We start from the raw sequence: 17,275 nt of genomic DNA, 5'->3' as shown, positions 1-17,275 counted from the left end.
AGTATCGACGATTTGCATTTTGTTTTTGCGTTTTTTTATCGTTTAAAATTCATGTTTTTTATACATCATATTTATTTTCAAATGACTTTTTGAATCTTTTTTTTGCACATTTTTGCTGCAAAATAACATCTCCAAAGCACGATATTATCTTAATAAATACTCGAAGGAATTTTCAAAGCTTAGAAACTGTACTTATTACATACTACTTACAAAATAAAACATAATTCTTTCACGGGTCTTAATTAAGTCGTTAATCTCATTAGTTTCGAAGCCCGCCTGTCATTTTTTATCCACGAATACTATTGGACACTATGCACACTAGTCTGATGTTTTTTTAATTTCGCTGGTAGCTGTAGTACATATGTAGAGCTAAACTACGAACATCTGCTTTTCATGATATACTCTTCTTGTGTCAACGTTCAGCAAGACCTGGGCTTCTCTCGTTCAAGAAAGGCAGTTTTTGTTTTTGAAATTTTTGATTTTTGTGGTCATTGTCTTCGTTGGAAAACGTAAGTTCTCTTCTGAAATATCAGTTAACAGAAGGAACTTAGCTACAAAGGTATATTGCATTGAATTTTTTGTTTGTAGCGAGATCATAAGATATAGTCTTTAAACCTATAGTAGAAACTGTTTAGCAGTATGTGCCGCTTGTAGTGGTTGTTATATGCATTCGCGAAATTTATAGCAAGCGCATTAAAAAACGTCGTTGAAATGTCGCGATACGTCATTTTTACAAGGTCTTTTAGGCGATGTAAGTCGTGTTTGCTAAATTTCTCTTTTGACGAAAAACAATGTGCCATTTTGATTTTCACTAGTTTAAAAGAGTAGCTATTTTACCCTACTTTAAAAACTTGCTTTGTATTATTTTATAAAGAGTAGCTATTTTACCCTACTTTAAAAACTTGCTTTATATTATTTTATAAAGAGTAGCTATTTTACCCTACTTTAAAAACTTGCTTTGTGTTATTTTATAAAGAGTAGCTATTTTACGTTACTTTAAAAACTTGCTTTGTATTATTTTATAAAGAGTAGCTATTTTACCCTACTTTAAAAACTTGCTTTGTATTATTTTATAAAGAGTAGCTATTTTACCCTACTTTATAAACTTGCTTTATATTATTTTATAAAGAGTAGCTATTTTATTCTACTTTAAAACTTGCTTTATATTATTTTATAAAGAGTAGCTATTTTGCTACTTTAAAACTTTTTATGTTATTTTATAAAGAGTAGCTATTTTACGTTACTTTAAAACTTGTTTGTATTATTTTATAAAGAGTAGCTATTTTACCCTACAAAAAAACTTTGTTATTTTATAAAGAGTAGCTATTTTACCTACTTTAAAACTTGCTGTATTATTTTATAAAGAGTAGCTATTTTACGTTACTTTAAAACTTGTTTTATATTATTTTATAAAGAGTAGCTATTTTACCTACTTTAAAACTTGCTTTGTTATTTTATAAAGAGTAGCTATTTTACGTTACTTTAAAACTTGTTTTATTATTTTATAAAGAGTAGCTATTTTGCCCTACTTTAAAACTTGTTTTGTTATTTTATAAAGAGTAGCTATTTTACGTTACTTTAAAACTTGCTTTGTATTATTTTATAAAGAGTAGCTATTTTGTCTACTTTAAAACTTGCTTTGTATTATTTTATAAAGAGTAGCTATTTTCTACTTTAAAACTTGCTTTATATTATTTTATAAAGAGTAGCTATTTTACCCTACTTTAAAACTTGTTTTGTGTTATTTTATAAAGAGTAGCTATTTTACGTTACTTTAAAACTTGCTTATTTTATAAAGAGTTATTTTACGTTAAAAAACTTGTATATTATTTTATAAAGAGTAGCTATTTTACTTTAAAACTTGCTTTGTATTATTTTATAAAGAGTAGCTATTTTACTACTTTAAAACTTGCTTTGTGTTATTTTATAAAGAGTAGCTATTTTACCCTACTTTAAAACTTGCTTTATTTTATATAAAGAGTAGCTATTTTACGTTACTTTAAAACTTGCTTTATATTATTTTATAAAGAGTAGCTATTTTTACTTTATAAACTTGCTTTTATAAAGAGTAGCTATTTTACCCTACTTTAAAAACTTGCTTTATATTATTTTATAAAGAGTAGCTATTTTACCCTACTTTATAAACTTGCTTTGTATTATTTTATAAAGAGTAGCTATTTTACCCTACTTTATAAACTTGCTTTATATTATTTTATAAAGAGTAGCTATTTTACCCTACTTTATAAACTTGCTTTGTATTATTTTATAAAGAGTAGCTATTTTACGTTACTTTATCAGAAGTCGTATAGTTAAGATAACGTATGATTGTTCAAATAGCGTGTGCCTTGCTTGTTTGGCTTAGTATCATTGGTAAAAGCGAAAAAGAAATAATGAAGTAAAACGTTCACTGATATAAACGTTTACTGCATTATGTTTAATCCTGATATCGGATCACACATTTTTTCGAAAAAGAAATAAATACCAATAATTTAAAATAACGCAGATTTGCCCTTAAACTTAGCATTTAAGAACTCAACAGATATATTGTACATTCATGTATGAAAAATAACTTCCACGGGCAAACAACATTAGAAGAAAACAAGAAAACAGCTACAAAATAAAAAAATATATACAAAAATAAAACAACCAGTGGGAACGCAAGCAATCGTTTATGCATGAATCATTTGTGCATGAAAAATGTCTTGCAAGCCGTGGGTTGAAACAGAAAACAAACCAAAAAAGTTTCTGCACACTAGCTCCCGTTTTTTGAGATTGGCTTTTCCGTTTGTTATAGCGTTTGATTAAAGTGAGGATGCTAAAATCCTAACAATATAGCACAAATTTATGAGATGTTCAGCTAAATTCATAGTCTAATAAGCATTTCAAAATTGTCTAATTTTTTCATACACTCTCTATGTCAAGAAAACAAGATGCGGATTTTCGGAATTTGTTTTATTTTACCTGAAGAATCAGCCTGATGAATAAAATATTTGTCTTCATTGTAGATGCAAAGGTTTTCAATCTTTATTTTATTCATATCTTGGCTGTTCCCTTTGATAATTTCTCATGGGAGCTTGAGCTACTCTACCATTCCTCCGTCTTTGACGTCAACCTCAGAAACAAATGACAACAATCAAGAAGCTTTCAAAACCAGTAGCACTACAAAAACCAACTCTACAAGTGGTTTATACTTGGCAAGTACTCTTGGAAGCGCCAACTCTTCAAATATTCATGCAACCCCATCAGACGTTCATGTCAACTCTTCAGCCATTTATCTTAAATCTTCAACCATTCATCCTAAATCTTCAACCAATCATTCCAAATCTTCAACCAATCATTCCAAATCTTCAACCATTCATCCTAAATCTTCAACCAATCATTCCAAACCTTCAACCAATCGTTCCAAACCTTCAACCAATCATTCCAAAACTTCAACCATTCATCCTAAATCTTCAACCACTCATTTTACATCTTCAACTATTCGTCCAACGTCAACAAACAGTTCATATAACTGGAAAGTTTTTCCCCCATCCGTTATCACCATTTTCATATCACCTTCTTATCCTACTTCTTCAAAACATAATCAACCAACTTCATTTTCCTCTACATCCTTTGAATTTTCTAACATTATTTCGACTACGTCCTCCTACATCGCCAATTATAATACTTCAGCCATTTCAAAGAGGAAGTACGCCGACATCTCAGTAGCACTCAATGCTAAAAATGATAGCAACTTTTTTAAAACTTCAACTGCCATAATGCAATCAAAGTTAAAGTCCAAGATGGGATCCAGGTTGCCATCCTCGATATATACCACAACTATCATAATGTCGTCGATGAATCCTTCATTTGAAATGTCAGAATCAACGTCTCAAAGATGGACACCTTTAGTAGGTAAAGCCATCATCAGAGTATATACATAATATATTAATCCATGGATTAATATATTATGTATTTAGTAGGTAACTGGTAAATATATATCTTCATAGCGACTGCAAAATGTTTTGTACAAGCAGCGAGATTTTTTTTATTTGCAAGGCTACTTGTATCTCGGGTAGAAATTACACAGTTATTACCATTTGCTTTCAACTGGTAACTGTCCCGAATTTTTCGCGTTTGTGTACGTTTCAAACGTCACGTTTGTCAGACGAAACGTCGGGTTTCAACTGGTAAACGTTACGTTTGTTCAAATCGCATATTTCTAAGTTTGTAACAGCTCTTTCTTATATTATATGGTCAATTACACTGGTCAACAGCAAATTTGGTGTCTCAATTTTGTAAACTGATTTTGGACAATTTTGAAGTGCTGAGTCCAAAAATAACACTATTTTTGCTGGGTCAGGTCGAGATTTTAAGCTATCGTTAATTTTCTATTTTTTTAACTTTTAAATACCCGAAAAAGGTACAACAGAAGTACTAACCATTTACCTTTTAAAGTTCTATTATCTGAACAAATTTAAATTTTTTAGCACTAGTAATAAAAAGTAGAAAGCATTTGAATAAGCAATTTTTGATTGAATTTCAATTAGGGAGTTTAGGTTTTGCGATTATTATGGGATATTTAAAGATAAAATAAGGCTTTATTTAGCCCATACTGGAATTCAATGGTAAAACTTGTTAAAACACACCAACATATTAATGTAAGAAAAAATAATAAAAAGTAGAAATAATAAAAATAAGCCACATGTTTTTTGCCATGTTTGTGGTGAATACACACTTGCACCAAATCGCAATACTGTCACCACCATTATCAAGCGCGTTTACTATGCATATTTTGGCATGAAGCTCGGCGATCAAGACAAAAGTTGGGCACCTCACATGGTTTGCAAAAGATGCACAGAGCATCTCCGTCAATGGAGCAAAGGCACGCAAAAGTCCACGAACTTCGGCATCCCCATGATTTGGCGAGAGCCTTAAGTCATGCAACCGATTGCTACTTTTGTGCTATCAATGTCATGGGAATTAACAGAAAAAATCGCACAACACTGGAGTATCCCAATCTACCGTCAGCTATGCGCCCTACTCCTTATAGTGAAGAAATTCCCGTACTTGTATTTGAAGATACAAGTATTGAAGAAAGTAGTAGCCAGGATGAAACTCAAAGCATTGCCACTACCGATGATGCATCCTTTCCCGATGACAATGATGAGCAGCCAAAATTGTTTTCGAAAAACGAACTAAACGATCTTGTTCGCGATTTAAAATTGCCAAAAGACTCTGCCGAACTTCTTGCATCTCGTTTAAAGGACAAGAACATGCTAAATGGTAAAGTTAAGGTAAGTTTCTTCCGTACCAGGCACCAGGAATTTTTAATATATTTTGCTCAAGAAAAGAATTAGTCTATCGCAATGACATAGTAGAGCTACTGAAACATCTCGGCGTACCTGAATACAAATCAGAGGACTGGCGACTTTTTATCGACAGCAGCAAAAGGTCCTTGAAATGTGTGTTGTTACACAATGGAAATCAATTTGCATCTGTGCCAATGGCACATTCGACAACATTAAAAGAACAGCATGAAGCAATTAAGTACGTCCTAGAAAAATTTCTTATGACCAACATAAATGGCTGATTTGCGTTGACTTAAAATGGTCAACTTCTTGCTTGGTCAACAGTCTGGATTTACCAAATACCCATGCTTTTTATGCCTCTGGGATAGTAGGGATCGTACTCATCATTACGTGAAAAAAGAATGGCCAGTACGTAAAGAGCTTGCAAGTTGTAGAGCAAAAAATGTGATAAACAAGCCTCTAGTTGACAGGGGACGTATTTTATTTCCTCCACTGCACATAAAGTTCGGTTTGATAAGGCAATTCACTAAAACTTTGGATAAAGATGGACGGTGTTCTCAGTTTCGTTGTAAAACCTTCCCCAATTTGTCAACTGAAAAATTAAAAGCTGGTATTGATCCCGAAAATCTTGGCTCTTTAAGCGATGAGCAATGAGAGCGCTTTCACCATGACTTAAGAGAAAGGTGGGACATGGTGATGATGGCGGACTACTGTTGGAATTTAAAAAGAGATGTGCAAGCACCAAAACATTCACGACAATCAAAAAAAACGAAAATTTAGACCGTAATAATGCAAACATTAAGTTTTCATTTCTGGTTACATGTACTGTACATGAAGTGTACATGATTCTTTCTTGGAATACTGCAATTTTATCATAAAAACTGACATTTTGTTTTGAAACATCTTGAAAACATGTAAATCTTGACAACATTGTTTTAAAAAAATATAACTAAAGTCGCATAATTTTAAATTCAAATTTGCAAAAAAATTTGACCTCCGAGAGCAAAATGAATGTTATTTCTAGATTTAGCATAGCAAAAATATAGTAAATCAGTCAAAAAATATCAGACACCTTTTAAAAAGTTTCTTTTTGTTGACCAGTGTTATCAAACTTTGCGAATCGCCTAAGGTATACAGATGAAATTGACCAATTTTCACGCCTGTGTTCCACAATTCTCGTTTGCTCTCACCGCGCGAGACTTTAAAATCACCTCGTAACTATTCGAAGACGGCATTTTCGTTGCACCGAATGCTAGATTTAAAATATTTAAGCAAAAATCTTGCCATCGACAGAGAAATAACTTTCCCACTGATTAAAGAGAGCGTGAATTTTACTTCGCACCCACTGAGCGTGAGTGAGCCTTAAGAATACGGTCGATAATTAAATGGCAATTAACTAATGGCACTTTAATTCTTGTATTTTACACTGAAAGGTTGTTTGCATGACTAGCTTGTTGTGTTTAGGGAAGGGGTTAAATAATTTTACAAATTAAAACTGTCCAATCTTTTCTGGGCTCTCTATTGCAGTAGTATCTTCAACAAAGTTTGAAGTTGGATTGGAAACGCCAACAGTAACACTCAATACTGATGTTGAGATTACTGAAAGTGTCGCCAACTCTGATGTTAAAACAACCAATACAAAAATGTCGTCTGCTTTCGAAAGTTCAATTATCACCAGGGATTCAAGTTTGAAGTCCAACAAGGGATCAACGCCAACTTTGATAAGTACAACGACCATGTTGACGGCTCAAAACCGGACAACTTCAGCAGGTAACTTAAATGTATTTGTATGTACAGACTACAGAGTATATAAAAAAATTGAACGCTTCGGAAAATATCCTTGCATTCATCTGCGCGCTATAATGGCCCAAACCTTTGTTGGAAATAGGTAGTTAGATTTTGTTTCATTTTTTGCGCAAGCTATGCCATAATTTTCCTAAGTCTCGGTAGCAAAATTCTCCCTCTAAAATTGTCATTATTCGCCACAACTTTACCGTCATATAAATCATTACAAGTCCAACTACATATTTCCACCAAAGGTTTATGCAAACCTTGTGCGCTGATGGGTTTAGCGGCGTTTTCCAGTAATTGTTCAGTTTTTTCAATTCACATGTTTTTCTTGTTCAATACGCGATGCTCGACAGTCTTTGATTTGAGCATGAAGGAACTCTCATAGTACATATTTTATTTGTTTGAAAAGCTTGTTCTTGCTCTGAACTTAAATATCCTGAAGATTGTGGAGAAAGATGCTGCGCTGGTGGTTATATCAACGCCACTCCAGTTTGCAATGTCATGAATTATTCTGTTCCTTACAATCATTCGCTATGCGATAAGAAGTTACAATCAGTGGAATGTGGGAAGGCTAAGGAATGTGTTTGCAAAGGTACGTGATCAAACGGATGATATACGAACAAATTTTATTTTATATTCACCATCGACAAAACATGAAAGAAAATGCTACATGACATTTTACGACAAATGGATAATATTGCGAAGTTAAACACCTCAATTCCTATTATAAGTTTTGTCTTCTGTTAAAGGGTCTCGTATATCACCATTGTCGTACATCTACGTGGTTTTCGTCGTTGTGTATGCGAAGATTGTATAGCAAACGAGGTGACTAAACACGAAAATTTCCTGGAAAAGTTTGCATAATCTTTAAATGTAACTAATATGAAATCGAACGCAAAGATGTAAAAAGTTTTAAAGCAAGTATTTTGATAACGCTTTCTAATATCTTTCTAACATCATCTTTTCTTCAACTGTTTCTTGTATGACTTTGTTAAGTTGATTAACCATTGAGTGATCCATGCCGTATATAACATGAAGTAATGCTCTTGTTTGTAACAAAGATTCTAGGCCATTGTCTATGTTATCCAGGTACAGCTGTAGCTTACCTAAAGCCAATAAGTAATTCGCTATAAGTTATTTATTTAATTTCTTGTTATATGTTAATGTTAGAAAACCTAAAAAACATAAAACAAAAAACGATCTTTCCTTCAAGATCAAATTGTGTGTTGAACATAGTGTAATATTTCAACGTATTTTTACTTATGTACCTAGCTAATAAATATACGGATAGTTATCATTAGTTGTACTTACCTATCCTATAAAGTTGAAGTGCAGTGCTTGGATGATACTTGGGATAAAATTTCAAATACCCCTGAAGAGACCTTTCGCAATATTCAAGAGCTTTGTTCCACTGTTGAGAATCGATACACAAGTCAGATATCTTATCTAAAATCTTTACGACTTGATAATTGAAACAATGTAACGTCTTCCCGCTTCGCTTAGCAACGTCTCGAAAACTCGTACAGTTTCTAAAATATTTCCACTTGCGGGAAACTTTTCGTTCATTTTTGCGAACGTGCTCTCGATTTTAGTGTAAAGATTTTGAACGCGCGACGATTTGTAAGTTTCAGGGACGATGGAACCACACTGCGGACATTTTTTGTCGATGGTATAATCTGAAAAAGATTAAATGTAAATGAAAATTTAAAAGTACAACTCAATATTGAAACATAGAAGTATTAGATTGGAACATCGAGTCATTACATTGATAAATCGAAGAATTTAATTAAAACACGGAAGAATTAGAATGAAATATCGAAGAATTAAATTGAAACATGGAATTGAAAGATTGAAACTTTGAATCATTAGATTGAAACATCGAAGAATTAAATTGAAACATGGAATTGATAGATTGAAACTTCGAATCATTAGATTGAAACATCGAAGAATTAAGTTGAAACATGGAATTGATAGATTGAAACTTCGAATCATTAGATTGAAACATCGAAGAATTAAGTTGAAACATGGAATTGAAAGATTGAAACTTTTAATCATTAGATTGAAACATCGAAGAATTAAATTGAAACATCAAAGAACTAGATTGAAACATCGAATTGAAAGATTTAAACATCGAGTTGAAAGATTGAAACATCGAAGAATTAGATTTAAACATTCAATTATGAAACTGAAACATCGATTCGAATAACTGAAATGTATGTCTTGAATAAAAAGCACAACTTCTTAATATATTTTTAGGTAACTCCACTTCAATTTTTTCTCACTTATTCAGCATGTTGAAAACAAACCTGGTCGAAAGCCAACTCCTTGTTTACATTCGTCATTTCGGCATTTCACAGCGTTCATTTCTGTGCCGTGTTTTACTTCATGTAGGCAACGCGAACACCAACAATCGAAGTAGTAATGCTCCTTGAGGTATTGACGTCGTTCTGCTGGAGGTCGTAACAGTTCTGTGTAACTAATGCAAAGCTCCTGGTCCTTTTCAATCTTACAAATGTTACGTATGTTGCATTTTGGACCATCGAAAACGACGATACAGTTTGGGGCACACGAATGGTTGAGAAATGCCACAGTTGGGTACAGGCCGAGACCTGAATAATTGAATTGAGTTCGGGCATCATGTCGACAGAAAAAATATTGTGATGAAAATTGCTTTCAACGAGATGTCCGGGTACCCATTTTTTAAATTGTAAAATAAGGAATCTGATATGATTAAAACTATCACAAAAACTGCTGATATTGAAGAGGGAAAAATAAAAGGACATAAGTGAACGTCGAAGTGAAAAAGGCTTTAGATTGACAAAGAAATTGTGTTTTTAGTAGTTTTCGCTCTGTTGCCGTTCAAATCTCACAAGTAAAGTAGCCCTTGATAACCCCTCCCATTGTCCCCCCCCTCCCATTGTCCCCATGAAATCGTATCATTAAAGGTTTCAAAACACGACAGTAAAGCAAAGGAAGAGTATAAAACTGCTCTGAGATGAAGAGAGAAGCAATAAATGCTAACCTAAAGGTTTGTTTTCTTCATCGCATACTGTAAATGCGTTGCAGTTAACTTTACAAAGCAGTTCAAACATTGATTCACGGCTCCAATGTGAAGCGCCATCTAGATAACGCCGTATGACTTCTATCATAGAAGCAAACATTTCGCCTGCATTTTCTCGTATCTGTGCAGAATTGCTCTCTAGATCCTTTGTGTAATCAGATTTTTCACTTGCCAACAATAATAAAGCCGTGAGGCGGACCGTATCGGTAGGCATTGTAGGAGATATTTTTTTTAGGTATTTGCATTCAAGCTTGTGCATTGACCATGCTTTTTTCTGGCAGTGTGCATTGCAGTAGTACACCATTCTACACTTAGAGCAGCGATGTAATTTCTCTTTCAAAGAAAACAAACATCGCAAATTTTTTGGTGAAATTCTTTGCGTGAGACCAATGCAAGTGGATATGAAGATATAACATTAGTTCCTTTATTTAAAACACATGTCGCTTTCGTAGCCCTACCACGAGAAGTTGTTTTAAATACCTCAGTAGTATTTGTATTGGACATTTTTGTTGCTTGGTCGTCCGCCATATTGCAATTTATCAAATACTTCATGTTTCACAAAAGAAATTAATCATAAATAGTTTAGCAATACTTCGTGTACCGGTGTTGAAAGTAATTAATATTTAAAATATATACGTAATTACATTTTTAGGAATGATGTCACGAAACGACACATTTTGAGCTCTTTTTGTGCGTTTCTTTGCTTGTATGAAACGCAAAACATCATCAAACACGTTTTCTAAGTTATCACCATTTAACGAAGAGCATTCGATATAATGACATGCGCCAATGCTTTCCTTCGTCTCCAGGCCTTGCTCGATTGTGACAGGAGTGGAGCCGCGTAATTTCAATAATTCAAGCACGTTCTCATCGTTTCGCAGATCAACTTTTGTACCAACGAGAAAGACGGGTGTGTTTGGACAATGATGGCTTACTTCTGAAAACCACTGAAATGAAAGAAAAGTATAAAAAAGACGTTTTGCAAATCCTTGATTAATAAAAATCATGAAAATCATGAGCCAGCCAGCCATTTGAGCCAGCATGCAAATTGTGACACGCATGTGTGAAATGGTGTGAAACCGCAGGGCAAACTCATTCGACTCTACAGTCTACTTGAGAAAAATAAAGCATTTCTAATAAAATATATTATGCATTCATGCTTGAAAATCTCGTAGACGACTTGCAAAATATAACTTCTTGTCGATGAATTTCTAACGTAAAATCAATACTTTTCATCCAAACTTTTAAAAGCATTTTGTCAACGAAGCTCAAAGGCGAAAACTGCATTAATTCTTTTCTTGGTACCTTCTCAGTAATACTTTTAAGAGAAACAGGCTCGGCAATAGAAAAACATAGAAAAAACACATCCTGTAAAAGAAAAGCGATAGATATTTCATTCAAAACGAGCAAGAAGCTCAACATTTCTCGAAAGTATAATGTATTTTAGAGAACTGTTGATCTTACCGTGTTTGTGTAACAAGTTGGTCTCAGACGATCATATCCATCTTGAGCTGAGGACAAAACAGAATAAAATAAAATTCAATTGAATGGCGGTAAAATTTGAGAGGAATAGTGCATTATGTTGAAAATATCTAAAAAAGTTGTTATGCAAAAATATGTTTAAATTTTTTTATACCGGGTGTGTCCCAAATCTCCAACAAAAAGGGCACTCCATTAAAGAAACGGGATTTTGTACACTTCTCTGCGCTTTGAAAATAAAAGCTATGTTAAATTGATTGTTACCATGTAGAAAGGCGCATTCTGTATTCTTACACGTAGGTAATGTATTCTCCTGGCACGACACCGTCTACATATGTCAACACTAACGTTGTTTTTCCAACTGCGCTGTAAAGATAACAAGGAGATGTCGAGAACAATTGAAAACGTAACTTTCCCAACATTGTCACATGTAGAGCGTTTACACTACAAACAAGAAACGCCGCGACAGGCATTCAATGAAATGGCGATTGAAAAACTTAGCTTTCTTGTACATTAGAGCTTTGGTCGTGCGCTCAAAACGACTACTATAAGTCTATAACTACTACTGCGCTTCGGAATATATGACAGGAAATGATACGGGGCTCTGATTGTTGGTTCAATGCTTTTGGTCGATCCGTTCTAAAATCTTTAAAAACAATGCGAAAATTTGTTTCAATTATGCTGCACATGTTTGCAACAATAATGTAACTAGAGCTTCTGAAAAAGATTATGGAAGATAGTTTTTTAGTATGGACTGAAAACATGAACTCGTGCGTTCTTCTAAGACCCAAAAAAATCCAAAATATTTCAACCTAGAAATATCCCTTAGTGATATTTTTTTCAATCAAGACTCTACTCTCGAGTGGCACGATGTATCAAGATTAATATCCATAGTTGTGCTGCAGCGCAATGATAAACAGATATTAGATTTTTAAATAAACAACATTTTTCAAAGCAAACGTGTTCAGGCATATTTTTACCATATTCAGTGCAAGGTTTATTTACGGTTATGATATTTGAATGCGGTCGTTCATGAAATTTAGTTTCAGCTGCCGCAACGGTCTCATTGACAGTGACACATAGTGTTAGGGTAGACTGGGAACTAATTAATCAGTGATCTTAGAAGCTGATTTAAAAGTCTACAAAGATGTCCATAGGAAGTCAAGAAATTTTAATGAATGTGACCACCTACCCATCGCCAACAATAACGATCTTTATTGTTTGTTGTTCAATTTGGGCCATACTTATTTTTTGACCAGTAAATCGAAACAGTCATCGGTGAAATTTTGTTATCCTTCAGGATATTAGACAGGTTTTGTAATATTTTCGTTGTTTATATGATTTGACAGCGATATACAGAATATTGGCACAGAATGACTCCGCTAGTTGCTACAAGTGGATACAAGACGCGAATGTCATGACGTCATGAATGACGATGCATACAAGGCCATCATCGACGTCAACGACAATGATAAAGTATTTAACAAAAGTTGTTAATCGCAGTAGCGGACTAGCGTTAAAATAAATTACAACAGCCCGTTCATTTGCAGTATTTAACTATTTAACCAATAGTCCTAAAGATATTTTGAATTTAAAAACAGCGGTTATAATTTATGTTGCCTGACCATGGACCGCAATAGCTCATTGCTTTGAAGTGCAATTTTTATGTTCTTCAAAGATCAAGGCGAACTTTCGCTCTCGACACACTTGTTCAATCTTGCATAGTTTCACATACTGTATGGTCTATTGCTCCTGACAGCCTTATTGCAAGCATAGCACATTCTTTCAAGCGGGGAAATTTGGTAATCTTAGCTTATTCTTTTTACTTCCTTGTTTTCCATTCCATCAGATCTGCGTGTGCAAATTATTCAGCGTTTCGTTTGCGTTTTATTTCCGTGTTTGACGCGTTTGACGCAGAGGCTTGATGTGACAACTGAGTAATTGAGTTCGAAAATGCCGACCGGCGATTGCTCCATATGGCTCGCTCATAACCTTTTTAGACTAAAAACAACGTTTCGTGTGAAGACTTAAAAAGCTTTTATAGATTTAAATCTTTAGATTATGATAAAAACGAGAGCAATTTCCGTCAATTATGTCTGTATTACGAGAACTGGAATTGAGGTGCGGTTTCCCCGGTCGGTAAATGTGATGTAAATCGCTCATGAAAAGATGAAAAGCTTTATTTTAGCCCGCAATTCGGGCAAATCTATTTTTTGTTTCTTTGCTGGGGGTGATATAAATTAAGGGTGTGTGCCCACAGTGAAACCGGTAGAAGGAATTTCTCAGCATACAAATTAAACCGTTCAACGTTCGTAAGGGGTTTAAGAAGTAACGTTTCTGGTTGTCCCTTGCTTTCATTAACACTTTTCACTCATTTTGGAATACTCAACTTACCAAGTGTATTGCTATGCAGGCGATAAAGTGTGTTGTTGTTGGCGATGGGTAAGTTCGAGTAACTCAGCACAATTTGAAATTGAATACACATCGAAGTGTTCACTAGTTTACAGATCGATGCCCTTAAACGAACGAGTCAAGTATTCTCCTGTATATTAGACGTTTCGGTAAAGCTATGTCAAGAAATTGTAATCAATCTTACAATTTAGAATAAACGAAATTACTTAGAGATTACTGAAGCATGCTTTAAGATACTTCGCATTTATTCCAACAAGCTAATCAGGAAGCTCCTTTTGGGCAGTGAAATCGATTTTCACTGATTGTATCGCATACACGTTATGAGTTTTTTTGATTATTTTACAGCGCCGTTGGTAAGACGTGTTTACTAATCAGCTATACAACGAATGCCTTTCCTGGTGAATATATTCCGACTGTGTAAGTTCTCAAAACGAAGCTTGACATTTTTTAAAGAATTGCGACTTTCGTAAGGTTAATTGCAACTGTTGATACAACCATCCGAACGATATTTCCATCTTCATCTTGTAGTTTCGACAATTATTCAGCTAATGTTATGGTAGATGGAAAACCCATAAATTTAGGATTGTGGGATACGGCTGGTAAGTTTGTAAAAGATTGTAGATTTTGTATTCTTGTAGAAATATGTTATAGGTGTGTGTTTAATGTCATAAAAGTTCCTGGTCACTACGTATGGAATTTTTTTCGGGTATTTAGTTCCTTGTGCAATGCGTTGCTCGAAAAAAAACGTCACTTTCGTTGATCTGATGTAGCCAACCAGCTATAAGCACGCTTTGAGCCTTACCTTAGCGTGGAATGATTTTTACGCATGTTTATGTTGAGACAGTAATGCAAATTAACGCGAGAAATTACTTTAGTGGTAGTGTGGAAAAAACTTTGCAATCCTCTTGTTAATCTTCTCGCTCCCCCACCCCCACCCCCAAGAATTCTCTCATAGAAGAGCAGATTTTTGTGATTGATCAAGGTATCCAATCTGTTTTATGCGATTCCTTCATTTATTCAATTTGCTACTTTCTATCTGTGCCGGACTGGAAAGTTTGTACTTTGTAAACTGTGCACCCGAGATTCAAAATGTGCATGCATAACAATATTGTTTTCTCAAAGTTGCACACCCGAGATCTTGCATGCGCACTACAAACTTTCCAGTCTGGTATGTACGTATGGTTATGTCAATATTTACTAGTTGTGACATGTTGTCTTCTAATACATTTTATGTTCATTTGTAAAGGACAGGAAGATTATGATAGACTGCGTCCTCTAAGTTATCCACAGACGGTAAGGTGGACTAAATTTTTGCGAAATGAGATATCTATGGCTTTATTATATCTCTTAGTTTGATTTTTAATTTTGTCCATTTCAGGATGTATTTTTGATATGTTTCTCCCTTGTTAGTCCAGCTTCTTTTGAAAATGTTCGTGCAAAGGTATGTATAGAGTACGCAATATAGGGAATATACAGTAGGTCCACTTTGTGTGCAACTGGACTCTGTATATTTAATTACATTACTGGCTGCTGTTAGCCATTTCATCGTTCTTATTGGTCTAAAAAAGCAATTGACTGGCTTTCACTATTGTTATCACATGTGTGGTGAGATATGCATTGCACGAAATTCACTATACTTTGACTGGCTTTCACTATTGTTATCACATGTGTGGTAAGACATGCATTGCACAAAATTCACTATACTTTGACTGGAGTGAACATTGATTTTTTTAAATGGTTGTCTTTTTTCCGCACACTCTGTCAAAAAAATGGAACTTTGCAGTTTTTGAACTCTCAAGCTTTAGCCGCATTTTTTAAGTAAACATGAATCTTTGTGTATTTTGTCAATTATAAACAGCATGGTATTTCATGTCTGCTGAAAAAGAAAATGAAAGCGAAACTTTCATTTTCTTTAAAACATTATTTATATGTGTCACATTCCCATCAACTTCCCTTCTGATGTAGTGCTGTGCACCATAGCCATAGTTTTGTCTTCAGCAGCCAGATTTCTGTAAATGTTCTACTGAATATCCAACCACCAACATAAAATGCAACAAGCATACAAAGTTATTATTGATTAAAAAAATATAAACTTCCACAGAAACAGATAACATGTTGCTTTGTTGTATTGACAATTAGATGGTCCGAGAGTGGTAATTTTTTATACAATACATGTGTACCATCATCAGTGGCCTTTAAGCAAGTTTTTTCTCTAGCGGGACTGTAGTTTTTGAGAGACAACATGCTTTGCTTCCAAATATCATGAATGCTTTGCAGATCTAAACTGTTCGAATGAATGAATGAATGAAATTCTTATTTAAAAAGGGTAGCTCCGTCAGGTGCTAAATGCACTTGTTATCAACAGAGACCCTAAGCTGAAAGCTTGTTTTAACAGAAACCAGAGTTTTTTGAGGTAGAATGAACTTACTTCAAATTTCATCTTCTTTCTTACAGTGGTATCCAGAGGTCTCCCACCACTGTCCTAATACCCCCATTGTACTTGTGGGTACGAAGCTCGACTTACGGGATGACAAAGATACAATTGATAAACTCAAAGAGAAGAAATTAGCACCCATCACTTATCCCCAGGGTTTGCAAATGATGAAAGATATTGGTGCCGTAAAATACCTTGAATGTTCTGCTTTGACGCAAAAAGGCTTGAAAATTGTTTTTGATGAAGCAATCCGAGCAGTACTTTGTCCTGCACCACAGACAAAGAAAAAGAAGAATTGTGCCATCTTGTAATGTTTTCTGAAACAAATAAACAATCGAACACTACTGTAGATTAATTGTTAACCAACTTCGACCAAGTAAATTATAGAAATATTTTTTACAATTCCTGATTTTGAATGTGTTGATGATGGCATGAATATGTCCCGTTTGGTTTTTGGTAATAAGGTAATTTCTTTGATTTGAGTTGGTTATGTACACAACTAGGTGCATGTGATAGGATGTGGCTTAAATTTTATAATTATTATGATGTTTCTATCTAGTAACATCTATTTTTCATTTTGTATTTTCACAAATATTAAAAAGAAACATGTAACTGAACATTTATGTATTTAACTTTATTTTTGGAACTGTTACTCTAAAACAGTGAACTTCGTAGGCATGAATATTCTGTTACCAATACTTTAGCTATTATGTGTACAATGTTTGTTCTTGTATGAGGTGTTCAGTGAAACTTAGTTGGAAACTAAACTGTCATTAAAATAACATTTAATTTTTCACAAATTGTTGA

At 34.0% G+C, this 17,275-nt stretch overlaps 4 protein-coding genes across 6 annotated transcripts; 2 read left to right on the top strand and 2 right to left on the bottom strand.

Annotated features, from left to right (window-relative positions):
- Nucleotides 1-288: 288 nt before the first annotated feature.
- LOC124449555 (uncharacterized protein PB18E9.04c-like) lies at nucleotides 289-8,376 on the top strand. Of its 2 annotated transcripts, none has more exons than XM_047000492.1 (5): nucleotides 289-509; nucleotides 3,006-3,894; nucleotides 6,819-7,061; nucleotides 7,492-7,674; nucleotides 7,832-8,376. In XM_047000492.1, the coding sequence occupies exons 2-5, from the start codon at nucleotides 3,006-3,008 to the stop codon at nucleotides 7,897-7,899; spliced, it is 1,383 nt and encodes a 460-aa protein (XP_046856448.1). In that variant the 5' UTR covers nucleotides 289-509; the 3' UTR covers nucleotides 7,900-8,376. The 2 variants fall into 2 exon arrangements, with proteins under 2 accessions (XP_046856448.1, XP_046856447.1); XM_047000491.1 differs by having other exon boundaries at nucleotides 289-559.
- LOC124449559 (histone-lysine N-methyltransferase SMYD3-like) lies at nucleotides 7,692-10,695 on the bottom strand. Its single transcript, XM_047000498.1, is given in 6 exon segments — nucleotides 7,692-8,188; nucleotides 8,394-8,631; nucleotides 8,634-8,758; nucleotides 9,389-9,691; nucleotides 10,105-10,482; nucleotides 10,485-10,695. Coding segments are annotated over 6 exon segments (1,398 nt in total). The 5' UTR covers nucleotides 10,672-10,695; the 3' UTR covers nucleotides 7,692-8,021.
- A 46-nt stretch (nucleotides 10,696-10,741) lies between these two features.
- On the bottom strand, nucleotides 10,742-13,296 carry LOC124449557 (ras-related C3 botulinum toxin substrate 1-like). 2 transcript variants are annotated; one of them, XM_047000494.1, is made up of 6 exons: nucleotides 12,815-13,296; nucleotides 11,917-11,988; nucleotides 11,780-11,850; nucleotides 11,608-11,654; nucleotides 11,449-11,511; nucleotides 10,742-11,090 (listed from the first exon to the last, which is right to left on the bottom strand). In XM_047000494.1, exons 1-6 carry the CDS (start codon nucleotides 12,862-12,864, stop codon nucleotides 10,767-10,769), a joined length of 627 nt encoding a protein of 208 aa, XP_046856450.1. In that variant the 5' UTR covers nucleotides 12,865-13,296; the 3' UTR covers nucleotides 10,742-10,766. The 2 variants fall into 2 exon arrangements, with proteins under 2 accessions (XP_046856450.1, XP_046856452.1); XM_047000496.1 differs by lacking the exon at nucleotides 11,449-11,511 and having other exon boundaries at nucleotides 12,815-13,292.
- A 560-nt stretch (nucleotides 13,297-13,856) lies between these two features.
- LOC124449558 (ras-related C3 botulinum toxin substrate 1) lies at nucleotides 13,857-17,268 on the top strand. The gene is made up of 6 exons (XM_047000497.1): nucleotides 13,857-14,064; nucleotides 14,380-14,451; nucleotides 14,563-14,633; nucleotides 15,281-15,327; nucleotides 15,413-15,475; nucleotides 16,489-17,268. The coding sequence occupies exons 1-6, from the start codon at nucleotides 14,030-14,032 to the stop codon at nucleotides 16,777-16,779; spliced, it is 579 nt and encodes a 192-aa protein (XP_046856453.1). The 5' UTR covers nucleotides 13,857-14,029; the 3' UTR covers nucleotides 16,780-17,268.
- Nucleotides 17,269-17,275: the final 7 nt, after the last annotated feature.

The sequence above is a fragment of the Xenia sp. Carnegie-2017 genome, unplaced genomic scaffold (assembly GCF_021976095.1).
Source record: "Xenia sp. Carnegie-2017 unplaced genomic scaffold, XeniaSp_v1 HiC_scaffold_23, whole genome shotgun sequence".
NCBI classification, from domain to species: Eukaryota; Metazoa; Cnidaria; class Anthozoa; order Malacalcyonacea; family Xeniidae; genus Xenia; species Xenia sp. Carnegie-2017.
This window is presented reverse-complemented; position numbering and strand designations above follow the sequence as displayed.

Coding starts and splice junctions, on each gene's coding strand:
- LOC124449558 (XM_047000497.1), top strand. CDS start 14,030: ATGCAGGCGATAAAGTGTGTTGTTGTTGGCGATGG. Junction 14,065..14,379: donor TGTGTTGTTGTTGGCGATGG/GTAAGTTCGAGT, acceptor ATTATTTTACAG/CGCCGTTGGTAAGACGTGTT. Junction 14,634..15,280: donor AGGATTGTGGGATACGGCTG/GTAAGTTTGTAA, acceptor TCATTTGTAAAG/GACAGGAAGATTATGATAGA.
- LOC124449555 (XM_047000492.1), top strand. CDS start 3,006: ATGCAAAGGTTTTCAATCTTTATTTTATTCATATCTTGGCTGTTCCCT. Junction 7,062..7,491: donor AAACCGGACAACTTCAGCAG/GTAACTTAAATG, acceptor TTGTTTGAAAAG/CTTGTTCTTGCTCTGAACTT. Junction 7,675..7,831: donor TAAGGAATGTGTTTGCAAAG/GTACGTGATCAA, acceptor CTTCTGTTAAAG/GGTCTCGTATATCACCATTG.
- LOC124449557 (XM_047000494.1), bottom strand. CDS start 12,864: ATGGCCCAAATTGAACAACAAACAATAAAGATCGTTATTGTTGGCGAT. Junction 11,989..12,814: donor ATCGTTATTGTTGGCGATGG/GTAGGTGGTCAC, acceptor TTATCTTTACAG/CGCAGTTGGAAAAACAACGT. Junction 11,851..11,916: donor GGAGAATACATTACCTACGT/GTAAGAATACAG, acceptor TTATTTTCAAAG/CGCAGAGAAGTGTACAAAAT.